Source organism: Pygocentrus nattereri, chromosome 16, assembly GCF_015220715.1.
Source record: "Pygocentrus nattereri isolate fPygNat1 chromosome 16, fPygNat1.pri, whole genome shotgun sequence".
NCBI lineage: Eukaryota > Metazoa > Chordata > Actinopteri > Characiformes > Serrasalmidae > Pygocentrus > Pygocentrus nattereri.
In genome coordinates, this window is record NC_051226.1 from 41104049 (window position 1) to 41123468 (window position 19420).

Here is a 19420-nt window from a genome sequence, read left to right on the forward strand (position 1 = left end):
AGATACCCAAAACTATTGCACAATACTTTGTGCCATTTCCCCACTGGTTTCATTGCTGTTCTTTCTGTATATCTAGACACTGTAGATACCCTGAAATTAAGCCTTGCTGTAAAGAGCTATATGTCTACATAGTTTTGCAAATTATCATCATGTTATAAATGTATTCACATTATCAAAGAAATTCAGAATGTTCTCCATTTTTATTTATTTATTTTTTTTATTTTACTTCCAGGCTCAGTTACTGTCATATTGCAGGGGAGGGATATGCTGCTCTGGCTTCAGCTCTGAAATCAAACCCCTCATCACACCTCAGAGAGCTGGATCTCAGAGGAAACCATCCTGGAGATACAGGAGTGAAGGAGCTCACTGTTCTAGTAGATGATACAAGCTGTAAACTGAAGATACTGAGGTGAGCATGTGATGATTTACTGGACCAATAAGAAAGTACACTGATTGAAGCTGAATGCTTTTTTTACTAAGAAAAATGAACAGAGAAAAAAAAAATGTTCACTTTGCTCAAAGTGTTTCTAACAAGATATTATCATCTGTGCAGGTTGCTGAAAAGTTCTGATGCAGAAGAAGCCTGTGATTCTCTGACTCAACTTTTAAAAATAAACCCTTTACTGCAGACAGAGCTGGATCTGAAAGGAAAAATACAAGGAGACACAAAAGTCAAGCAGCTTTCTCTTCTGCTGGAGGATTCACACTGCAGACTACAAAAACTTGGGTTAGTGGTTTGACTAAGATTCACTAACAATTTTTCAGCTGAAATCTTAGCATACAGATTTCATTATAGACATATTGTCTATAATATAAATATAAATAAATTATGCAAATATTGTCAACTAAAACTAAGCCATGTTCAAAATCTGATACCCATCATGGCTATTACAAGAAACGTGCAACTTATTCTACAACCAAGACAGTCATAAATAAATAAGAGTTACGAGATCAAAAAATGTAATAACTGTATTTCTCTTCTTTTTTCAAGGCTTTCAGATTGCAGTATAACAGGGAATGGATATGCTGCTCTGGCTTCAGCTCTGAAATCAAACTCATCACACCTCACAGAGCTTGATCTCAGAGGGAACGATCCTGGAGATACAGGAGTGCAGAAGCTCACTGATGTAGTAGATGATCCAAAATATAAACTAAAGACACTGAGGTGAGAAGGAAAAACATCTTGAGCTTACTACATGAATATTAGTCTGAATCAATACTGTTTGTCTTAGTTTTTAGGTATGTTTAATGTCTTAATAAAACATGATATGGTTTTGTGATCTGTAGAATCTATATGCAAGCAAAAAAAAAAAACAAGTTGTGCTGCTATAAACCATACTGCAGCACAAAATCAAATGTTAATTTTAAATAACTTAAAGATATAGCTTCTCAACTTAAAGAAGAAATATCAGAACTCATTACTCCTTATGGCTGACAAAAATGGGAAACAAAACATTTCATAAATCCTTAATGTTCAGTTCCACCCAATATTTACAGTGGGGAATAAAAAGGAAGTGAGACTGACTGGAAGATCCAAATATGATTTCACTAAAAAGCCTTTGTTGAAAGGTTGGATAAGATGAGAAGATAGAAGTAATACAATTTGCTATTAGTAAACACTTATTTTTCTGTACAGACTATTGAAGAGTGATGATGCAGTAGGAGCCCATGCTTTCCTTTTTGAATGTCTAAAGAAAGAGCCTTTAGTTTTGACTGAGCTGAATCTGAGCAAGAAAAAACTAGGATCTACAGAACTGAAGCAGCTCTCTGCTCTGCTGGTGGACTCACACTGCAAATTAAAGACACTTAGGTAAGTATGTCTCTTTTTAATTAGTCTATTGGAAACACTCAACCAGGATGATACTTTCTTAACTTCTAATTTTGAAGTATATTTAATTATGATGGAAGATAAATCCTGTGGCAATTTTCTTTCTGCCCATTCCTTTAATGAATGCATAAATTTAATCCTGGAGATATGTGGTGTCTTAATTTGTTGAGTAGGGGTCTCAAAATTCATACATCCTGTCAAATGTGTATAATTTGTCCTTAAAGCTGATTTGCAAGTCATACTTTGCATTTTTTTCCTGCTAAATATTTCCATCTGATGGGTAGATTTGTTGCACCAGACACTGTGTATGGATCCCCAACATAAGCTCTATAAAATCAACACAGACTGATGATTACGGCATTAAAAGCAAAAGTAGACTGCAAGAGGAACCATTTAAACCCAAACTTGATGCATAATGAGCTGCACACTGAGTGCACATGATTGTAGTTTAGCTACAACTAATTCAGCTAATGTTCTAGTATTCAGTTAGTATTCTAGAACAATAGTTAGTTAAATCTGCCTTCATGGATTCATTCACAATTAAGAAATGAATGGAATTAACTAGATTGTGTCTGTCTGCCCTGCGATGGGCTGGGGACCTGTCTAGGGTGTATCCTGCCTTCCGCCCGATGACCACTGGGATAGGCTCCAGCTCCCCCCGTGACCCTGAGGGAGAAAATGGGCTTAGAAAATGTGTGTGTGTGTGTGTGTGTGTGTGTGTGTGTGTGTGTGTGTGTGTGTGTGTGGAATTATCTAATCTATTATACTGTTATTTTTTTGTTATTATTGGTAGTAGTAGTAATACTATAAATGTATTGTGTTTTTAAAAACCTTAGCATTCAGTTAAAGCAATTAATTGAGATGTACTTGAGTGTTTATGTAATATAGTTAGAAAATTATACTTGAAAAAAACACAAGACACTTTTTCTCTGCATGTTTTCAATCACCTGGCCAGTGGAGTTTGAGAACCTGGACAAGGCAGTATCTTCTGCCATGATGAGTAGGAATGCATGTGATGCATATTAATACTACAATACTGAAACAAGTCTGACTTACAACCCCAATTCCAGTGAAGTTGGGACATTGTGTAAAACAAATTAAAACAGAATACGATGATTTGCAAATCCTTTTCAACCAATATTCAACTGAATACACTACAAAGACGAGATATTTAATGTTCAAACGGATAAACTTTATTGTTTTTTGCAAATATTCACTCATTTTGAATTTGATGCCTGCAACACGTTCCAAAGAAGTTGGGACAGGGGCAATAAAAGACTGGGAAAGTTGAGGAATGCTCAAAAACACCAGTTTGGAACATTCCACAGGTGAACAGGTTAATTGGAAACAGGTGAGGGTCATGATTGGGTATAAAGGGAGCCTCCCTGAAAGGCTCAGTCGTTCACAAGCAAGGACGGGCGAGGTTCACCACTTAGTGAACAACTGCGTGAGCAAATAGTCCAACAGTTTAAGAACAATGTTTCTCAACGTGCAACTGCAAGGAATTTAGGGATTTCATCATCTACAGTCCGTAATATCATCAAAAGATTCAGAGAATCTGGAGAAATCTCTGCAAGTAAGCAGCAAGGCAGGAAACCAACACTGAATGCCGTGACCTTCGACCCCTCAGGCAGCACTGCATTAAAAACCCACATCATTCTGTAACGGATATTCCCACATGGCTCAGGAACACTTCGGAAAACCACTGTCAGTGAACTCAGTTCGTCGCTCCATCTACAAGTGCAGGTTAAAACTCTGCCATGCAAAGTGAAGCCACATATCAACACCACCCAGAAACGCCGCCGGCTTCTCTGGGCCGAGCTCATCTGAGATGGACTGACGCAGAGTGGAAAAGTGTCCTGTGGTCTGATGCATCCACAGTTCACACTGTTTTTGGAAATCATGGACGTCGTGTCCTCCAGGCCAAAGAGGAAAAGGACTGTCCGGATTGTTTTCAGCGCAAAGGTCAAAAGCCAGCATCTCTGATGGTGTGGGGGTGTGTTAGTGCCCATGGCAGGGGTAACCTGCACATCTGTGAAGGCCCCATTAATGCTGAAAGGTACATACAGGTTTTGGAGCAACATCTGCTGCCATCCAAGCAGCGTCTTTTTCAGGGACGTCCTGCTTATTTCAGCAAGACGATGCCAAGCCACATTCTGCACGTGTTCCAACAGCGTGGCTTCGTAGTAAAAGAGTGCGGGTACTAGACTGGCCTGCCTGCAGTCCAGACCGTCTCCCATTGAAAATGTGTGGCGCATTATGAAGCTCAAAATACGACAGCGGAGACCCTGGACTGCTGAGCAGCTGAAGCTGTACATCAAGCAGGAATGGGAAAGAATTCCACCTACAAAGCTTCAACAATCAGTGTCCTCAGTTCCCAAACGCTTATTGAGTGTTAAAAGGAAAGGTGATGTAACACAGTGGGAAACACGCCCCTGTCCCAACTTCTTTGGAACGTGCTGCAGGCATCAAATTCAAAATGAGTGAATATTTGCAAAAAACAAAGTTTATCCGTTTGAACATTAAATATCTGGTCTTTGTAGTGGATTCAATTGAATACAGGTTGAAACGGATTTGCAAATCATCGTATTCTGTTTTTATTTGTTTTACACAATGTCTCAACTTCATTGGAATTGGGGTTGTACTTTAAAAATATTTAAAAATTGTATTTTGCATATCTTAATCGAGAGTACTACAGTGAAATCTAAATGGAAAATGTAACAATCATAACTTTAATTCTATGAAGAAAGTATATGGAGAAAATAATAAATATTTTCTACACCTGTGCTGTGTTTGCTGCATACTGAGTTAATTAAACTAAAGGGACAACAAAGATTGACATTCCCAGAACCAAAGATTATGAGTATGAGCTATCCAACATCACCGTAAGATATCATCACATACAATGAAACAGCCAAGCACATGTCATGTCTCTCTTGTCACAGCCATACATAGAAATGTTATTTTACTTTCAGGCTCAACGAATGTGATCTAACAGAGAAAAGCTGTGAACATCTGGCCAAAGTTCTCAGTTCAAAGGATTCCAAACTGACTGAGTTGGACCTCAGTAACAATCACCTAGGGGATCCAGGAGTGAAGGAACTCTCAACTGCACTGAGGAATTCACACTGTAAACTGGAAACCCTGAGGTGAAATCTTCTGTCACAATAAAATGTGTTTTGATTGGAAGACAATAAGAACAGTACATCACTGAAATGTTAATGTATTTTGGGCAAATTAAAATTGTTCTTCATATTAAAAAAAATTATAAAATTGTTCTCTTTTCACTGTCTGTCTCACTATCTGTTTCTCTTTCTTTATCTCTGTCACAATCTCTTTATTTTTTTCTTAATCTTTTCTGTTTCTTCCATCATCTCCATCTACTTACTTATGTCTTGTTCCTCTCTCTCTGTCTTTGTCTTTTTTCTTCTCTCACTTTCTTCGATCTGTTTATTTGTCCATTTGTCTGTTTTTCATTCTGTCCTTTATCTTTCTCTTGATCTCTGTATTTCTTTCTTGATTCCTCTCTTCTTTCTTCTCTATTTATTTGTCTGTCTTTTTCTCTTTCATCTCTCTATCCCTGTCTTTATCTTTCTTCTCTCACTTTTTTCTCTGTTTATGTCTGTCTTTTTATTCATTCTCATAGTTCATACTCCTTTAAGGCCTGACTATGTTTGTTCTGTGTACCTCATTATTTGTAAGTCGCTTTGGATAAAAGCGTCTGCTAAATGTAATGTAATAATAATGTTAATGATGTCATCTCTCTTGATTATTGGAAAATCATCAACTGGGAAGATTTGCTATAAAACTGATGTTTGGATGTTTATTTATAAAACAAAAGGACAGCTAAAATGGCTCCAAACTGTTAGTTATAAAAGACCATTTGCCTGTCTATCAGAACATAATGAGCCAGTATCATTGACATGGATTCAGGCTAGTTTTGGAATTGCAATGTCATTGGTGTTTCACCATTATAAATTACATTTAGACCAGGATAAGGCTTAATCTGGGCTGACAGAATGGTTTAGGCAAATTATGTTTTATTTTAGTGGCTTAAATGGATGAAAATGAATGTTTATCTATCTATAAAATCTATGTCTTAATAACTTTGTTAACTGTGTATTAAGTCATAATGCCAAACACTAAATGGATGTGTACTCGTTCCAGGCTTTCAGAGTGTCGTGTAGGCGAGAAAGGATATGCTGCTCTGGCTTCAGATCTGAAATCAAATAAGTCATCAGTCCTGAAAGAGCTGGATCTCAGAGGGAACGATCCTGGAGATAAAGGAGTGGAGCTGATCAGAAGCACATCTTTAAGGAAAATAAGGTGAGTAGTTTAGAATTCAAGCCTCTTTACATCATAACTATACAATAAATAGTGGCATTCTGTGTTTTATCTAGCATTAATACATTCTTTCATCTTCTGCATTAACTGAATATCATCTGTTCAATTCTGCCTCTGTGCAGGCTGTTGAAAAACCATGCTGCAGATGAAGCCCATGACTCTCTGACCAAAGCTTTTGGAAAAGATCCTTTACTGCTGTCTGAGCTGGATCTAAAGAAGTATGAACCAAGGCATGCAGGAGTAGAGCAGATCTGTGGAGTACTGGAGGATTCCCACTGCAGATTGAAGACCCTTAAGTAAGTGGTTTAAAGTAAAGTTAAATTAATTTATTCATTATTAATAAATGGGGCGGCATGGTGGCGTGGTGGGTAGTGCTGTCGCCTCACAGCAAGGAGGGTCTGGGTTTGATTCCCCTGCTGGGTGACCGGGGTCCTCTCTGTGTGGAGTCTGCCTGTTCTCCCCGTGTCTGCGTGGGTTTCCTCCGGGTTCTCTGGTGTCCTCCCATAGTCCAAGGACATGCAGTCAGGCCAATTGGACATGCTAAATTGCCCCTGGGTGTGAGTGACTGTCTGTGTCTGTCTGTCTGCCCTGCAATGGACTGGTGACCTGTCCAGGGTGTATCCTGCCTTCCGCCCGAAGACTGCTGGGATAGGCTCCAGCAACCCCCTGCGACCCTGATGGAGAAGCGGCTTAGGAAATGGATGGATGGCTGGATTATTAATAAATCTATTAAACATCAAGTGAACCGAGTGGCTAAACAGTCTCTATATTAAATATTACATTATTTGGAGGATTTATTGGCATGTAATATCCATTTTGTTTTACATCATAAATGTGATGGATGTTCCCTCTCTTATGCTTCTCTTCTGCAGACTGTATAAATCAGGCAGTATTACAGAGAGAGACTGTGCTGCTCTGGTTTCTGCTCTGACTGCAAACCTCTCACAACTGAGAGAGCTGGATCTGAACAAGAATAAATTGGATAAGTCAGGAGTGCAGAAGCTCTGCAATCTACTGAAGAATCCTCACTGTAAATTGGAGAAACTGACGTGAGTAAAAACCCTCAGCATTATATCCAGCTGTTCACTAGTAGTGTAGACCTCTGGACTCAAAGTGATCTGATACAATTACAGTTATATAGGAAACAATTCAATGCATGGCAAAAGATTAGTGGTGGGAATTATGGCTCTTTTTTGAGAGCCGGTTCTTTTGGCTCGGCTCACTAAAAAGAGCCGGCTCTTTCGGCTCCCAAGTGGCTCCTCAGATTTTTTTGTTGCTTAAATTATTAAAAAAAACTGTGTAAAATGAATTGCTAACATAAAAACATACATTATATCAAATGTTTATTTATATACTCGACATAGAACAGAGTGCTACAAAAATAAATTATAAAATACAACAAAAGCAAAGACCCATCTCAATTAGACAAAACGTCCAGTCTCTGATTTTGTATATTATTTGCAAATTTGCAACCATGTACAGTGAAACACCACTTCACCAAAACACCACTCCAAGAAAATATAAATTCAGATGTACAAAACAAAAAGAAAAAGCAGAATCCAGGTGACAGTTTTTCCAAGTCTAGTGAAGATTGGCATTCAATGGAAACACCAAGGGTCTCAGCTTTGCAGGGTTGATCCTATTTCTCCTTTCTGTTATCATCTGCCCTGTTTTGGAGAAGATTCTCTCTGAGGGGACAGATGTTGCTACAATACACAGTCTACCCTTTCTAGGAGTGAAGCACGTTCTCTGTCATACAGGACTGGGATGATTTTTTGGGAAAGTGTTTTCCTGACACACTGGCACCTTCATTAATAGCAGGTTCTCTTGCTTGTCTTTTCTCTTCTAATTGCACGGATGGATGAACAGTTCTCATATGCCTGTGCAGGTTGTTTGTGGAGCCTGCTCGATATGAAATTTTAGCTTTGCACAGTCTACACTCTGCCTTTGAGCTGTCTATCACATTAAAATGTCTCCAAACTTTACTACGTTTTCCTCACCGTTCCAGCGTGTAGCCTCTGTCTATGTAAATGCAACTTTCTCTCTCTCTTTCTTGTCTCCGAGCGAACTTTGCAGGAGCCTCTCCCTCTCTCGTGTTCGTGCGCTCACTGTGCGGTGTGTCTGTAGCCCCTCCCCTCCTGCTCAGTGTAGACACACAGACGCTGCCACACATCTTAAACAATCACGTGCGGCTTCCAAAAAAAAAAAGAACGGCTCACAATCAGGAGCTGGCTCCTGTCATTCACTTCAGAAAGCCGACTCTTAGAGCCGGATCGTTCGCGACCGACCCATCACTACAAGAGATGTCAAATGGGAGGGAATCACTGATTCAATACTGATTTATTTTGGCATGGTTTTATTTTAATACACTGGACAAACACATGTCTTGAGAAGATACTTATACAGTAGTGGAGAACAGACAGTACTGCTATGTCTATCAATGAACTGACTCATGCAAAATTAGATTACGGGGAGGGATCTACACTCTTAACAAAAGGGTTCTATATAGTACAGAAAAAAGGGCTCTATGACTATAAAACAGTTGAAGCCTTTTTGGTGTTCTGTTTAACATTTTAAAAAGAGTTTTCATCATAGAGAAGAACCATTTGACTGGGCAAACAACCTTTCATGTATAAAATGGTTCTGTGTTCATGGTTCTCCATACAACAACTGAATCTATAAAAAAAAAAAACACTAAAATTTAAATTTATTTTATTTACTAGTTGATTTTTCATTTTAGAATTGAGCCAGTTGAGTTGTGTCCTTTATGTTTCATGAAGCACTGGTGCATTTTTATACCCCTAATTTTCATTTAATGATAAGCATTGTCGTTATGATAGTAAATTACTTTGTTAAATTCATTATATTACATTTATATTAAGTGTGGAATATCATACACTTGAGTGTGTACAGAATTTTATTTTAGTTGAACTTAAGTAATTTTATTTGAACTCTTTCTGCAGGCTAAATAAGAACAATATCACAAGCAAAGACTGTGCTGATCTGGCATCAGCTCTTTCTTCAAGTCTTTCACACCTAAGAGAACTGGATCTGAGTGAAAATGTAATTCAAGATTCAGGATTGAAGCATTTTTGTGATGTACTGAAGACTCAGGAGAGTAAACTAGAAAAATTACTGTAAGTAATTTAACCATTGTGATAAAACTGAGCTTTAAAGTGACAAAGCAAGAGAGAAACTTTGTCTTCACTAAAACTTTTGTCTACTCTGATTGTCTTCATATGTAGGTTAGTGAGCTGTGGTATAAAAGAGGAAGGCTGTGCTGCTCTGGTTGTAGCTCTGAAATCAAACTCCTCACACTTGAAAGTTCTGGACCTGCGTGAAAACAGTCTAGGAAATTCAGTGAAAGATCTTGCTGAAGTGCTGAAGGATTCCAAATGCAATATACAGTAAGTAAACGCAGATAGAAAAGACCAGAGATGTAAAACTTTGGATTTAACTCGGTATCTGATCAACTCAAACATATTCATTTAGTCTCATAACCTGCTCTGAGGTTTATGTTGCAGGCTACATCAGTTGAAAATGTCAAGTGACTTTTACATACAAAGCATAACAAGCCTATGGGATGCGCAGTCTGCTTATTTTAAACTCTGATTTTAACTAGATCCTTTCACTAGTAACCTTAAAGCAAAATATTTTACTGTTTTTTTTACTTCTGTTCTCATCCCTGCAATTTTTCAAAGGCAGTGAAGTAAGTTAGCTTTTAAATGTCGAAGCATTACAAGTACAAAGGCACAAACAGTCTAAAATATATAGAAGCTGTATGTAAAAAAGCTGATGTGTATGATCATTAAAAACAAGATTAAATAATGAGAGTATTTCTATATTTCTGCAGTAAATCATTGGTACAAATTACTGGTAATCCACTGGTTACTTTTGTAGGTAGTATGGATATGAATCGTTTTAAATATTAAAAGATATGATAAATTTCAGTGACTAAACATATTTATTGTAATTATGGGCATCAGTTCAGCCCTAAAGCTGTGCTGGTGCCACATACAGAGTGAGATGGTTAGTGAGTAATACATGTAATAACTCTTATTTGTTTTTCCTTTCAGATTGGATGGCGTTTTTAGGAAAATTGTTAATAGTATTACTGGGTGGTTCTCTGGAGGTGGTACAGATAGCCCACAAACAACAGTGAGTGGAGTGGATGAGGAAAGTGGACCAGCGTCGAGCGGCGAGTACGGGGAAAGACCGGCGCCAGCGTCGGGTGGAGCTGACATGTCTAAAGAAGCCAGAACTACACGTAGCCTAGCAGAGCAGCCTTCAGAGAAGGGGGGTAACTGTGGTACAGGGGTGCAGGGCACTAAGAAGTTCAGAGACAGGTCTTACAAAAGATCCTCACAAATCTCCTCCAAAAACATACAGGACAAATAAATTAATGTGTGAAATGAATTAAACAAAAATTTGATAAATGAATCACATATTCCCCTCATATGGGGTGGGAAAAACTTGATTCTTAGGTGCATCGTGATGCGGAGGTGAAACATTCTGAACCGATTCACAAATGTCAGAAATCAATTTTCTAAATTTTTATTTAGAACGTAATGTTGACGGAACGTAAAGGTTGGAAGTTGGAAGTGCGGAAGTGCGGTGGCCAGACAGTCTGTGGTGGCACATAACAGGAACACCAGTGGATGAGCGGGAAATCCAACTTTGTGTTAAAGCCAGATTAGATCAGGCATCAAAGCCCAAATGTTAAGAAGAGACATTTTGTCCTTTCAACAAAGTCAAACGACCTTGGGAGCCACAACATTTGATGCACAGTATGTCTGGGTGTGAGCTGCTGTCCTAGCAGAGGCTAAAAAATATGATCGGAACCACAGTGATACATATTCTTCTACTTAAATAAATAAAATGTTTTAACTTCTCTGTCTGGAAGCATTTTTTTCACCAGTCTTGCTAAAAGTCTTGAGTCAGTAAAAATAAGTTGCTTTGTATTATGTGAGCTTTAATATTCATCATTTGATTAGAACATTACTCATTTACTTTAGCCTGTTCAGACTGAAGCATCTGAGAGTTTGATTCCTCGAGTTATTTGGCCACAGCAAAGAATCTTCCCTTACCAGAAGAGATTATTAGTCCAATCCACAGTTTCTCATTAGGCTGAATGAATAACCGGCTCTAAATGTAGGTACTGTGGTATAAACCGAGTCCGTTCTACAGTTTCTCGTTAGGCTGAATGAATAACCGGCTCTAAATGTAGGTACTGTGGTATAAACCGAGTCCGTTCTACAGTTTCTCATTAGGCCGAATGAATAACCGGCTCTAAATGTAGGTATTGTGATATAAACCGAGTCCGTTCTACAGTTTCTCGTTAGGCTGAATGAATAACCGGCTCTAAATGTAGGTATTGTGATATAAACCAAGTCCGTTCTACAGTTTCTCATTAGGCTGAATGAATAACCGGCTCTAAATGTAGGTATTGTGATATAAACCGAGTCCGTTCTACAGTTTCTCGTTAGGCTGAATGAATAACCGGCTCTAAATGTAGGTATTGTGATATAAACCGAGTCCGTTCTACAGTTTCTCGTTAGGCTGAATGAATAACCGGCTCTAAATGTAGGTATTGTGATATAAACCGAGTCCGTTCTACAGTTTCTCGTTAGGCTGAATGAATAACCGACTCTAAATGTAGGTATTGTGATATAAACCGAGTCCGTTCTACAGTTTCTCATTAGGCTGAATGAACAAATGTAATAGCTTTGAAGTGACACTAGAGGGCAGTGTGCACTACACAATACTTGTGCATGTTTCTGCCTTCAGATCTTTTGTGCATGTGTGTGTATATAGTGTGAGTGAGAGTGTATTGTGTCAGTTTGTGTGAGTGTGTGTGTATTGTGTGAGTGTGTGTGTATTGTGTGAGTGTGTATATTGTGTGTGTGTGTGTGTGTGAGAGAGTGTCCGTATTGTGTGAGTGTGTGTATTGTGTGAGTGTGTGAGTGTGTGTGTGTGTGTGTTTGTGTGTAGTGTAAGCAGTCCTGCAGTATTTGATGTTAAACTCTGAAATGATTTATAAACTCATTCATTAAATCTGGAGTTTTAATAATAAGATTGTTTGATTTTCCATAACATTCGGGAAAAACTAACAGTGAACTGAATGATATTTAGAAGATTCAGTCCCACACACCTGTAATCCAATCATCACCTTAATGAGACCAAACAACTAATGAGTTTCCAAACAACAACTGGAGCACCCGCCTCCACTGCATCCGCTGTGTTTGTCATGTAATTGTAGAGCATGTTTAAAACATTGACACCAGAAATCACCCAATAATTATACAGTAAAGGATACTACTTCAAATAAGACAAAAGATTAAGGGAAATTAGTATATACATAACTTTTCAATTTACATTCATGTATAACTATATTGAAAACATGATACATAGACATATGAACAAAAGTATTGGGACACCTCCACGTCACACCTACAGGAGCTGTTATGAATCCCATTCTAAACCCATAGGCATTAATATGGAGTTGGTCCCCCTTTCCAGCTACAATGGCTTCTTTGTGCCCATTCGTCCAGAAGAGCATTAGTGAGGTCAGATGTGGATGTTGGATGAGAAGGTCTGGCTCACATTCTCTGTTCTAGATCATCCCAATGGTGTGTGATGGGGTTGAGGTCAGGACTCTGTGAGGGTCAGTCAAGTTCTTTCACACCAAACTCAGCCAGTCCGGCCTTTATGGAGCTGCTTTGGTCACTGGGGCTCAGTCATGCTGGATCAGAAAAGGTTCTTCCCCAAACTGTTCCATAAAGTGGAAAACATAGAATTCACCAGAATGTCTTGGTGCTGGAGCTTTAAGATTCCCCTTCACTTGAACTAAGGGTTCTAGACCAACCCCTGAAAAACAGCCCCATATCATCATCCGTCCTCCACATTTTGTATATATATATATATATATATAATGTGTGTGTGTGTGTGTTCTCATGCAAATTACCCCTGCTATCATTGCAAACATTGTTGCCATTGGTTGTAGCGATGAAGGTGAAGGAGCTTTTTCTCAGGTAGAACATTAAACACCACTCAAATAATGGATAAATAGCCCCAACACAGACCTCGAACATCACTGTCAGTATGCCTGGGCTGATAATATGCAAGTGAAACACAGCTAATCACCCCTGAGCAGGTGACCCACACAGGATTTCTCTCAGATTGATGATCAGAAATGTGAGAGAAAACAGAACAGAAAGCTCTAAAATATTCACATTCAGACAAATTATAACCGTTCTGCTAGTGTTCTCTAATCAGAAGAAACAAAAATACTCTTGGGCAGCAAGGTTCTGTTACTGGACGGCAGGAGGTGGACCCAAGAGCAGAAATGAAAACCAGTGCGAAAGAATGTTAGATAAGTTTATTGGGGGAATGAAGTGTGAGTTTGGGACGTCAGGCTCGAACCGCCGATGTACTGATTGGTGGTCCGTGGAGGTCCCGCTGCACAGGAATTTCAGGTGACAATGGGAAGAACATCTCAAGGAAGGGAAAAGAAGAGGCGGGAAAACGGCAAACAAAAGAAACACTGAAAGCAGCTCAAACAAAGTCTGAACTAGAAATGTGAAACAAAGAATAACAAGTGAAATTTACTCTGCTGTCGGCCTGTCAGCCTGTAATCCTGTAAGCCTTTAAGCCTGTAAGCCTGTAGGCCTGTAGGCCTGTAGGCCTGTAATCCTGTAAACCTGTCAGCCGGTCATCCTGTCAGCCTGTAATCCTGTAAGCCTATAAGCCTATAAGCGTATAAGCCTATAGGCCTGTAGGCCTGTAATCCTGTAAACCGGTCATCCGGTCAGCCTGTAAACCTGTAAGCCTGTAATCCTGTAACCTGTCAGCCGGTCATCCTATAAGCCTGTAGGCCTGTAAGCCTATAAAACTATAAACCTATAAGCCTGTAGGCCTGTACACCGGTCAGCCTGTAGGCCTGTCAGCCTGTAATCCTGTAAGCCTTTAATCATATAAGCCTGTAAACCTGTAATCCTGTAAGCCTGTCAGCCGGTCAGGCTGTAAGTCTGTAAGCCTGTAAGCCTGTCGGCCTGTAAGCCTGTAAGCCCATCAGCTGGTCAGCCTGTAAGCCTGTAAACCTGTCATTCCTGGCTTCACCACCGTGAGAGCGGACAGGGACGCTAAACTGAGTGAAGTTGGAGGACTTGTGCTTTTTGTTAACATCAGATGGTGTAACCCAGGACATGTGACAGTGAAGGAGATAATCTGCAGTCGGGATATCTTCATCCCTATTATGTGCCTAGGGAGCTGTCACACGCCATTGCCTGTAGGCCTATAAGCCTGTAGGCCTGTAATCCTGTAAACCGGTCATCCGGTCAGCCTGTAAACCTGTAAGCCTGTAATCCTGTAACCTGTCAGCCGGTCATCCTATAAGCCTGTAGGCCTGTAAGCCTATAAAACTATAAACCTATAAGCCTGTAGGCCTGTACACCGGTCAGCCTGTAGGCCTGTCAGCCTGTAATCCTGTAAGCCTTTAATCCTATAAGCCTGTAAACCTGTAATCCTGTAAGCCTGTCAGCCGGTCAGGCTGTAAGCCTGTAAGCCTGTAAGCCTGTCGGCCTGTAAGCCTGTAAGCCCATCAGCTGGTCAGCCTGTAAGCCTGTAAACCTGTCAGCCGGTCAGCCTGTAAGCCTGTCAGCCTGTCAGCGTGAAGGGAGGGAAGACTTCATGTTTCAGTTGTTTGCTTTGGGTGGAGCAACACCTTCACATGGCCCAGAGTCATTTGTAGCTCACGCCTCTTTTGGTATTTTCTGTAGTTGTGGGGCAGTTTCTTACTTTTAGTCCTCTTACAACTTCTGGCGCCGCTGTGGGTGGCAGCCTTTCCAGTAGCTCAGTGTTTTTGCACTTTTTTCTTACTTTTTCCTCTTTTCTGTTTGCGTATATTACTCTTTAGCGACAGTTTTGTTTGTACGAAGAATGAAAGGGTTAACTTTCCTTTGGCCTGTCTCTTCCCCGGTGACTAACATGTATTAATAAAATCAGACACTGCTGAGGGTGCAAGGGTGTCTGCCCTTTGTGCATACTTACAGGCTGTTAATAACTATTGTTCCTCTTTTATTCTGCAAACCACTTGCACTTTTGACTTACTGGATTTTGATGTTGAACTGAGCACATCCAGGGATGGAGAAAAACAACTCCATGTATGGACCAGCAGGTTACGACATATGTTAGAATGTGGTCGGGCCCTTCCTGGCTGCCTGCGTGCACGTGGGACGGGCTCTCTGTGTTTATAAAGAGGGGACTTCCCCTTCTTCTGTGTGCTTTGTGAATAAAACTCTCATCTCTCTACGAGAGTGTTGTTCATTATTGCATCGAGAGCTCTCTCTGTCTTGGGACTTAGTAGGATTGCCGAGCAGGTTTATCGCTTCATTCTCTGGTTTCTGAGGGAGAGCACTGTTCTAGGAGACCCTTCCTAACAGTCTTGGTGACCCGACGTGATATCCTCACCTGGTAAGTCCGTTTCCTTCCTTTGGACCTCTGCCTGGTTGACGATATTGCGCTCCTTTTTGGCTCAGCTAACCTACCCCGCCCTGTCTGGTGGGCGGGAGTATGAGATGAAGCAGGATTTTTGCCCCTGTAATGAGGGTACAAACCTAGGCGCCTAGTGGTTTTATGCTCACAATCCCTCTGACTCCCAAGATTTGTGTTGTTTGTATTTGTATTGTGTTTGTTGATATGGGTACGTCGTTTCCCAAACCAGAGCCGGATGAGAAACCTGCTGATTGGATGAGGCGATGTAATCTGGCCTCCTATGTTGACCCGTTTCTCTCTAACCTAGCGGGATGGACTGAGAGTAATCCTCAGATTCCGCCATACCCTAGGAATGGGACTTTTGACGCAGGGTATTTGAGTTCTGCTCATAGAATGATTTATGAAGGTATTGGGGATCCGCAATGGGACCTCCCCTACATGAAAGAGGGTTATACGTCGTGGTATGACATGAAACAGGTGTGGGATGATTTTAAAAAGATTTTTACTCCAAAAAGCGTGCTGAAAACAATTCCGAAGTCTATTAAGGCCAAAAGGCAAGGCCCTAAATTGTCCCTGCCCTCAAACCAGGCATCATGTTGTAGTATGAACACCGTATCCCCTACTAGCCCAATGGCTCCTCTGGTAACAAATAATCCCGTCTTGCCACCCCCTTATCAGCCTCCGCCGCCTGCCGCTCCGGGGTTATACCCAGATCTTATTGCTCTTAAAGCTGATCTTAAGGCTTCTGATTCTGCTGCAAAGCCCAAGGCCAGACCAAACACCTCAGACCCGTCCCTGTCTCTGGCTGTAGTTAAAGTCCCCAAGCCCGATGATGATGATTCGGACTTGGATGGGGAAAGAGACCCGGACTACGACCCTGGAACACGCCCCGATCCCCCACCGGGTCCGTGGACCCCGGGATCGGAACGGAGTTCCCTCGCTGTTGCCATGGCTTGGCAGTCCGGACCGGAAGGGGTCGAGGTGAAACCGCCTGATGTTACAACCTTAACCAATATTGTGAAATTGCTGCCGGACATTAACGTTGAACCTGTCCGATGGGTGTCTACTCTCATCAAACTAGTTAGATGTCAACAATTGGGCGGGCCCGATTTTCGTTTAGTCCTTAGTCTCGCCATGGGTCAGCAGTATGATGAGTCTGACTTATTGGAGAACGTTCCTATGCTCTCGCCTAAGAATGATCAACCAGAAAATAGACGCGAGAAGGTTACTGAATATCATTTGCGCTCTAAAAAGGACAAGGAGGCCAGCGCCGCCAGCGCTGATGATAAATCCCAAAAGCGAACGACGTATTCACTCACCACTCGCTATATATGGTCGGAACCTGATGCTATGGACAGGCTCCAGGCTTTGTTGACTAGATATCTGTCCACTCGCAAACAGCGTAGGCAGGATTTGTCTCAAGTAACCTCATGTAAGCAAGAGAAGGGTGAGCCAATTGTTAAGTTTTGGGAAAGGTTTAAGAATGTTTGGATTTTCCAGGGTGGTATGGATGTGAATGAGAAAGACCCGAATGTTTTGAAATCCAGGTTCAGGTCAGGTCAGATCTAACCGCAGGCCGGACAGGCCAGCCCCTGATAGAAAACCAGGGAACTGTCATTACTGTGGCAGGGAGGGTCATTGGCAGCCAGAGTGTAGAAAACGTGCGAGGGACTTGAAGGCAATGGCGAAGGGCCCTCCTCGTCCTCATGGCCCTTTTCCTCCACCTCCCCCAGTATAGGGCTGCCCACAGAGTCTGGTCCCGAGTGAAGCTTATCTTAGCACTACTTTTTCCTCTTTCCAGAACCACGATCTTCCCGTTATTTCGCTTAACGTGTCGGGCGTGGACTTCAGTTTTCTCATAGATACTGGTGCCACTCTTTCTTCGCTCGGACCTAAGTATGAGGGCCCTTTGTCATCTAGAACCACTAGCTCTGTGGGTATAACTGGTCAGCCCTTTGTATCCCATTACACTCCCCCGCTATCAGTTCCTCCGTTTTTCCCATGCGTTTGTTTTTATGCCGGACTGCCCGTTTAATCTCATGGGCCGTGACCTCATGAGCCGCCTTGGCATTACTCTGACTTTCAGCGGCTCTCGCATGTCTGTTTCCATTGGCTCTCCCTCTAGAGATTTGCAGATTGCTAACAAATCATATAAGTCTTTTTCACCTGCTTTCTTTTCTCTCTCTCCCTCTGACAGCTCAACCATCCCGAAGCCTCTCAGCTCCATTCCTCGCACGGTCTGGGCCACCCATAAGGATGACGTGGGGTGTGTAGATTGTAAACCGTATGAGGCCACTCTTAAACATTCTACACCGGTGTATGTGAAACAATACCCACTGCCTGAACACAAACTGCGTGGTATCGACTCCATTCTCACTACATTGCTGTCTCTGGGCGTGGTGGTCCCGTGTCAAAGCGCCTACAATACCCCAATTAATCCGGTTCCTAAGCCGGACGGGTCTTGGCGTTTCACACAGGATTTGCGACGCTTAAATGATGCAGTGGTGCCGATAGCCCCTATTGTTTCTGACGTGACATCAATTCTGTCATCGGTTCCTTGCCATCATGCATTTTTCACCGTGATTGACGTTAGTTCCGCTTTTTTCAGTATTCCGGTTGAGCCTGACACACAGCCCATTTTTGCGTTCACGCACCATCAGCGCCAATATACGTGGACTCGTTTGCCGCAAGGTTTTTGCGACTCGCCTGCCGCTTTCGCTGCGTCGCTTAGGGACCTCCTTTCAGACCTCTCCCTCCCTGGGGGCGCTGTGCTCCTGCAGTACGCGGATGACCTCCTGATTTCGGCCCCAGACGAATGCACCTGTGTTGATGCCTCCAAGCTGGTTCTCACACGGCTGGCTGACTTAGGCTTCAAGGTTTCACTGAAAAAGTTGCAGTTCTGCCTCCCGCGTGTGCAGTACCTAGGCCATGAACTCTCTCAAGGTCAACGCCTGCTCTCTGCTGACCGGGTCTCTTGCATCACAGGCCTTCCTAAACCTGCCACCAAACAGGCCATGATGTCCTTCCTGGGTCTCATCAATTACTGCAGACAGTGGATTCCCGACTGCTCCACCCACGATAAGACCCTGAGGGCCTCCTTCTCCCATGAACAGCCCATGTCTTCCTCCCTGACTTGGACTGATGCCATGAACACTGCCTATGTGGCGCTGCTTACTGCCCTTCGTTCAGCACCTGCCTTGGGCCTTCCTAACTACAACCTGCCATTCCATCTCTGGGTGTCGGAGTCTGGGGGTGCCGCGGCTGCTGTGCTTGCACAGTCCCACGGGGGGGGGGGTGCGCCCTTGCGCATACTATTCGAAAACACTTGACGTTGCGGCTAGAGGTCTCCCGTCTTGTCTCAGAGCGGTCGCAGCTTGTGCCCTCATGATACAAGATGCGGAGAAAATCGTTTTAGGTCATGCCCTCACCTTGCATACTTCACATCAGGTGTGTCAGCTTCTTAACAATTGTTCCACACAGCATTTATCGGCCCAGCGCCGTGCAGGTTATGAGAACATTCTTCTCGCCACAGAAAATCTTTCTATCCGTCCTCACTCTGCCCTTGATTCTGTGTCCTCTGCTCTCATGCGCCTGCTTTCCTTGTCTGATGCACACACTTCTTCCTTTTTTGACTTGCATGACTGCACTTCTCGCCTGGCCGCTGAGACTTCTATTCGCCCGGACGTCCTGTCCACCCCCCTTTCTAGTGGTCTTTCCTTCTATGTGGATGGCTCTTGCTCTAAGCCTTCTGACGGC

The 19420-nt window shown here is 42.1% G+C and overlaps 3 protein-coding genes across 10 annotated transcripts in view; all 3 read left to right on the forward strand.

Moving 5' to 3' along the window:
• LOC108416234 (NACHT, LRR and PYD domains-containing protein 12-like) overlaps positions 1 to 11063 on the forward strand; it is a 40819-nt gene extending 29756 nt beyond the window's left edge. For all 8 annotated transcript variants that reach the window (XM_037546147.1, XM_037546151.1, XM_037546152.1 and 5 more), the window contains 11 exons: positions 233 to 409; positions 554 to 727; positions 992 to 1165; positions 1637 to 1810; positions 4804 to 4977; positions 5996 to 6154; positions 6295 to 6468; positions 7045 to 7221; positions 9136 to 9309; positions 9418 to 9579; positions 10249 to 11063. In XM_037546147.1, the coding sequence (XP_037402044.1) occupies positions 233 to 409; positions 554 to 727; positions 992 to 1165; positions 1637 to 1810; positions 4804 to 4977; positions 5996 to 6154; positions 6295 to 6468; positions 7045 to 7221; positions 9136 to 9309; positions 9418 to 9579; positions 10249 to 10570 (2041 nt within the window). In that variant the 3' untranslated portion in view covers positions 10571 to 11063. The remainder of the gene's footprint in view (positions 1 to 232; positions 410 to 553; positions 728 to 991; positions 1166 to 1636; positions 1811 to 4803; positions 4978 to 5995; positions 6155 to 6294; positions 6469 to 7044; positions 7222 to 9135; positions 9310 to 9417; positions 9580 to 10248) is intronic.
• A 4158-nt stretch (positions 11064 to 15221) lies between these two features.
• LOC108415667 (ribonuclease inhibitor-like) overlaps positions 15222 to 19420 on the forward strand; it is a 35320-nt gene continuing 31121 nt past the window's right edge. The window contains exon 1 of the mRNA XM_037546158.1: positions 15222 to 15643. The gene's annotated coding sequence lies outside the window, so the exon portion shown is untranslated. The remainder of the gene's footprint in view (positions 15644 to 19420) is intronic.
• LOC119265431 overlaps positions 19045 to 19420 on the forward strand; it is a 1268-nt gene continuing 892 nt past the window's right edge. The window contains exon 1 of the mRNA XM_037546159.1: positions 19045 to 19420. This exon is cut by the window's right edge and continues 892 nt beyond it. Within this exon, the coding sequence (XP_037402056.1) occupies positions 19049 to 19420 (372 nt within the window). The 5' untranslated portion in view covers positions 19045 to 19048.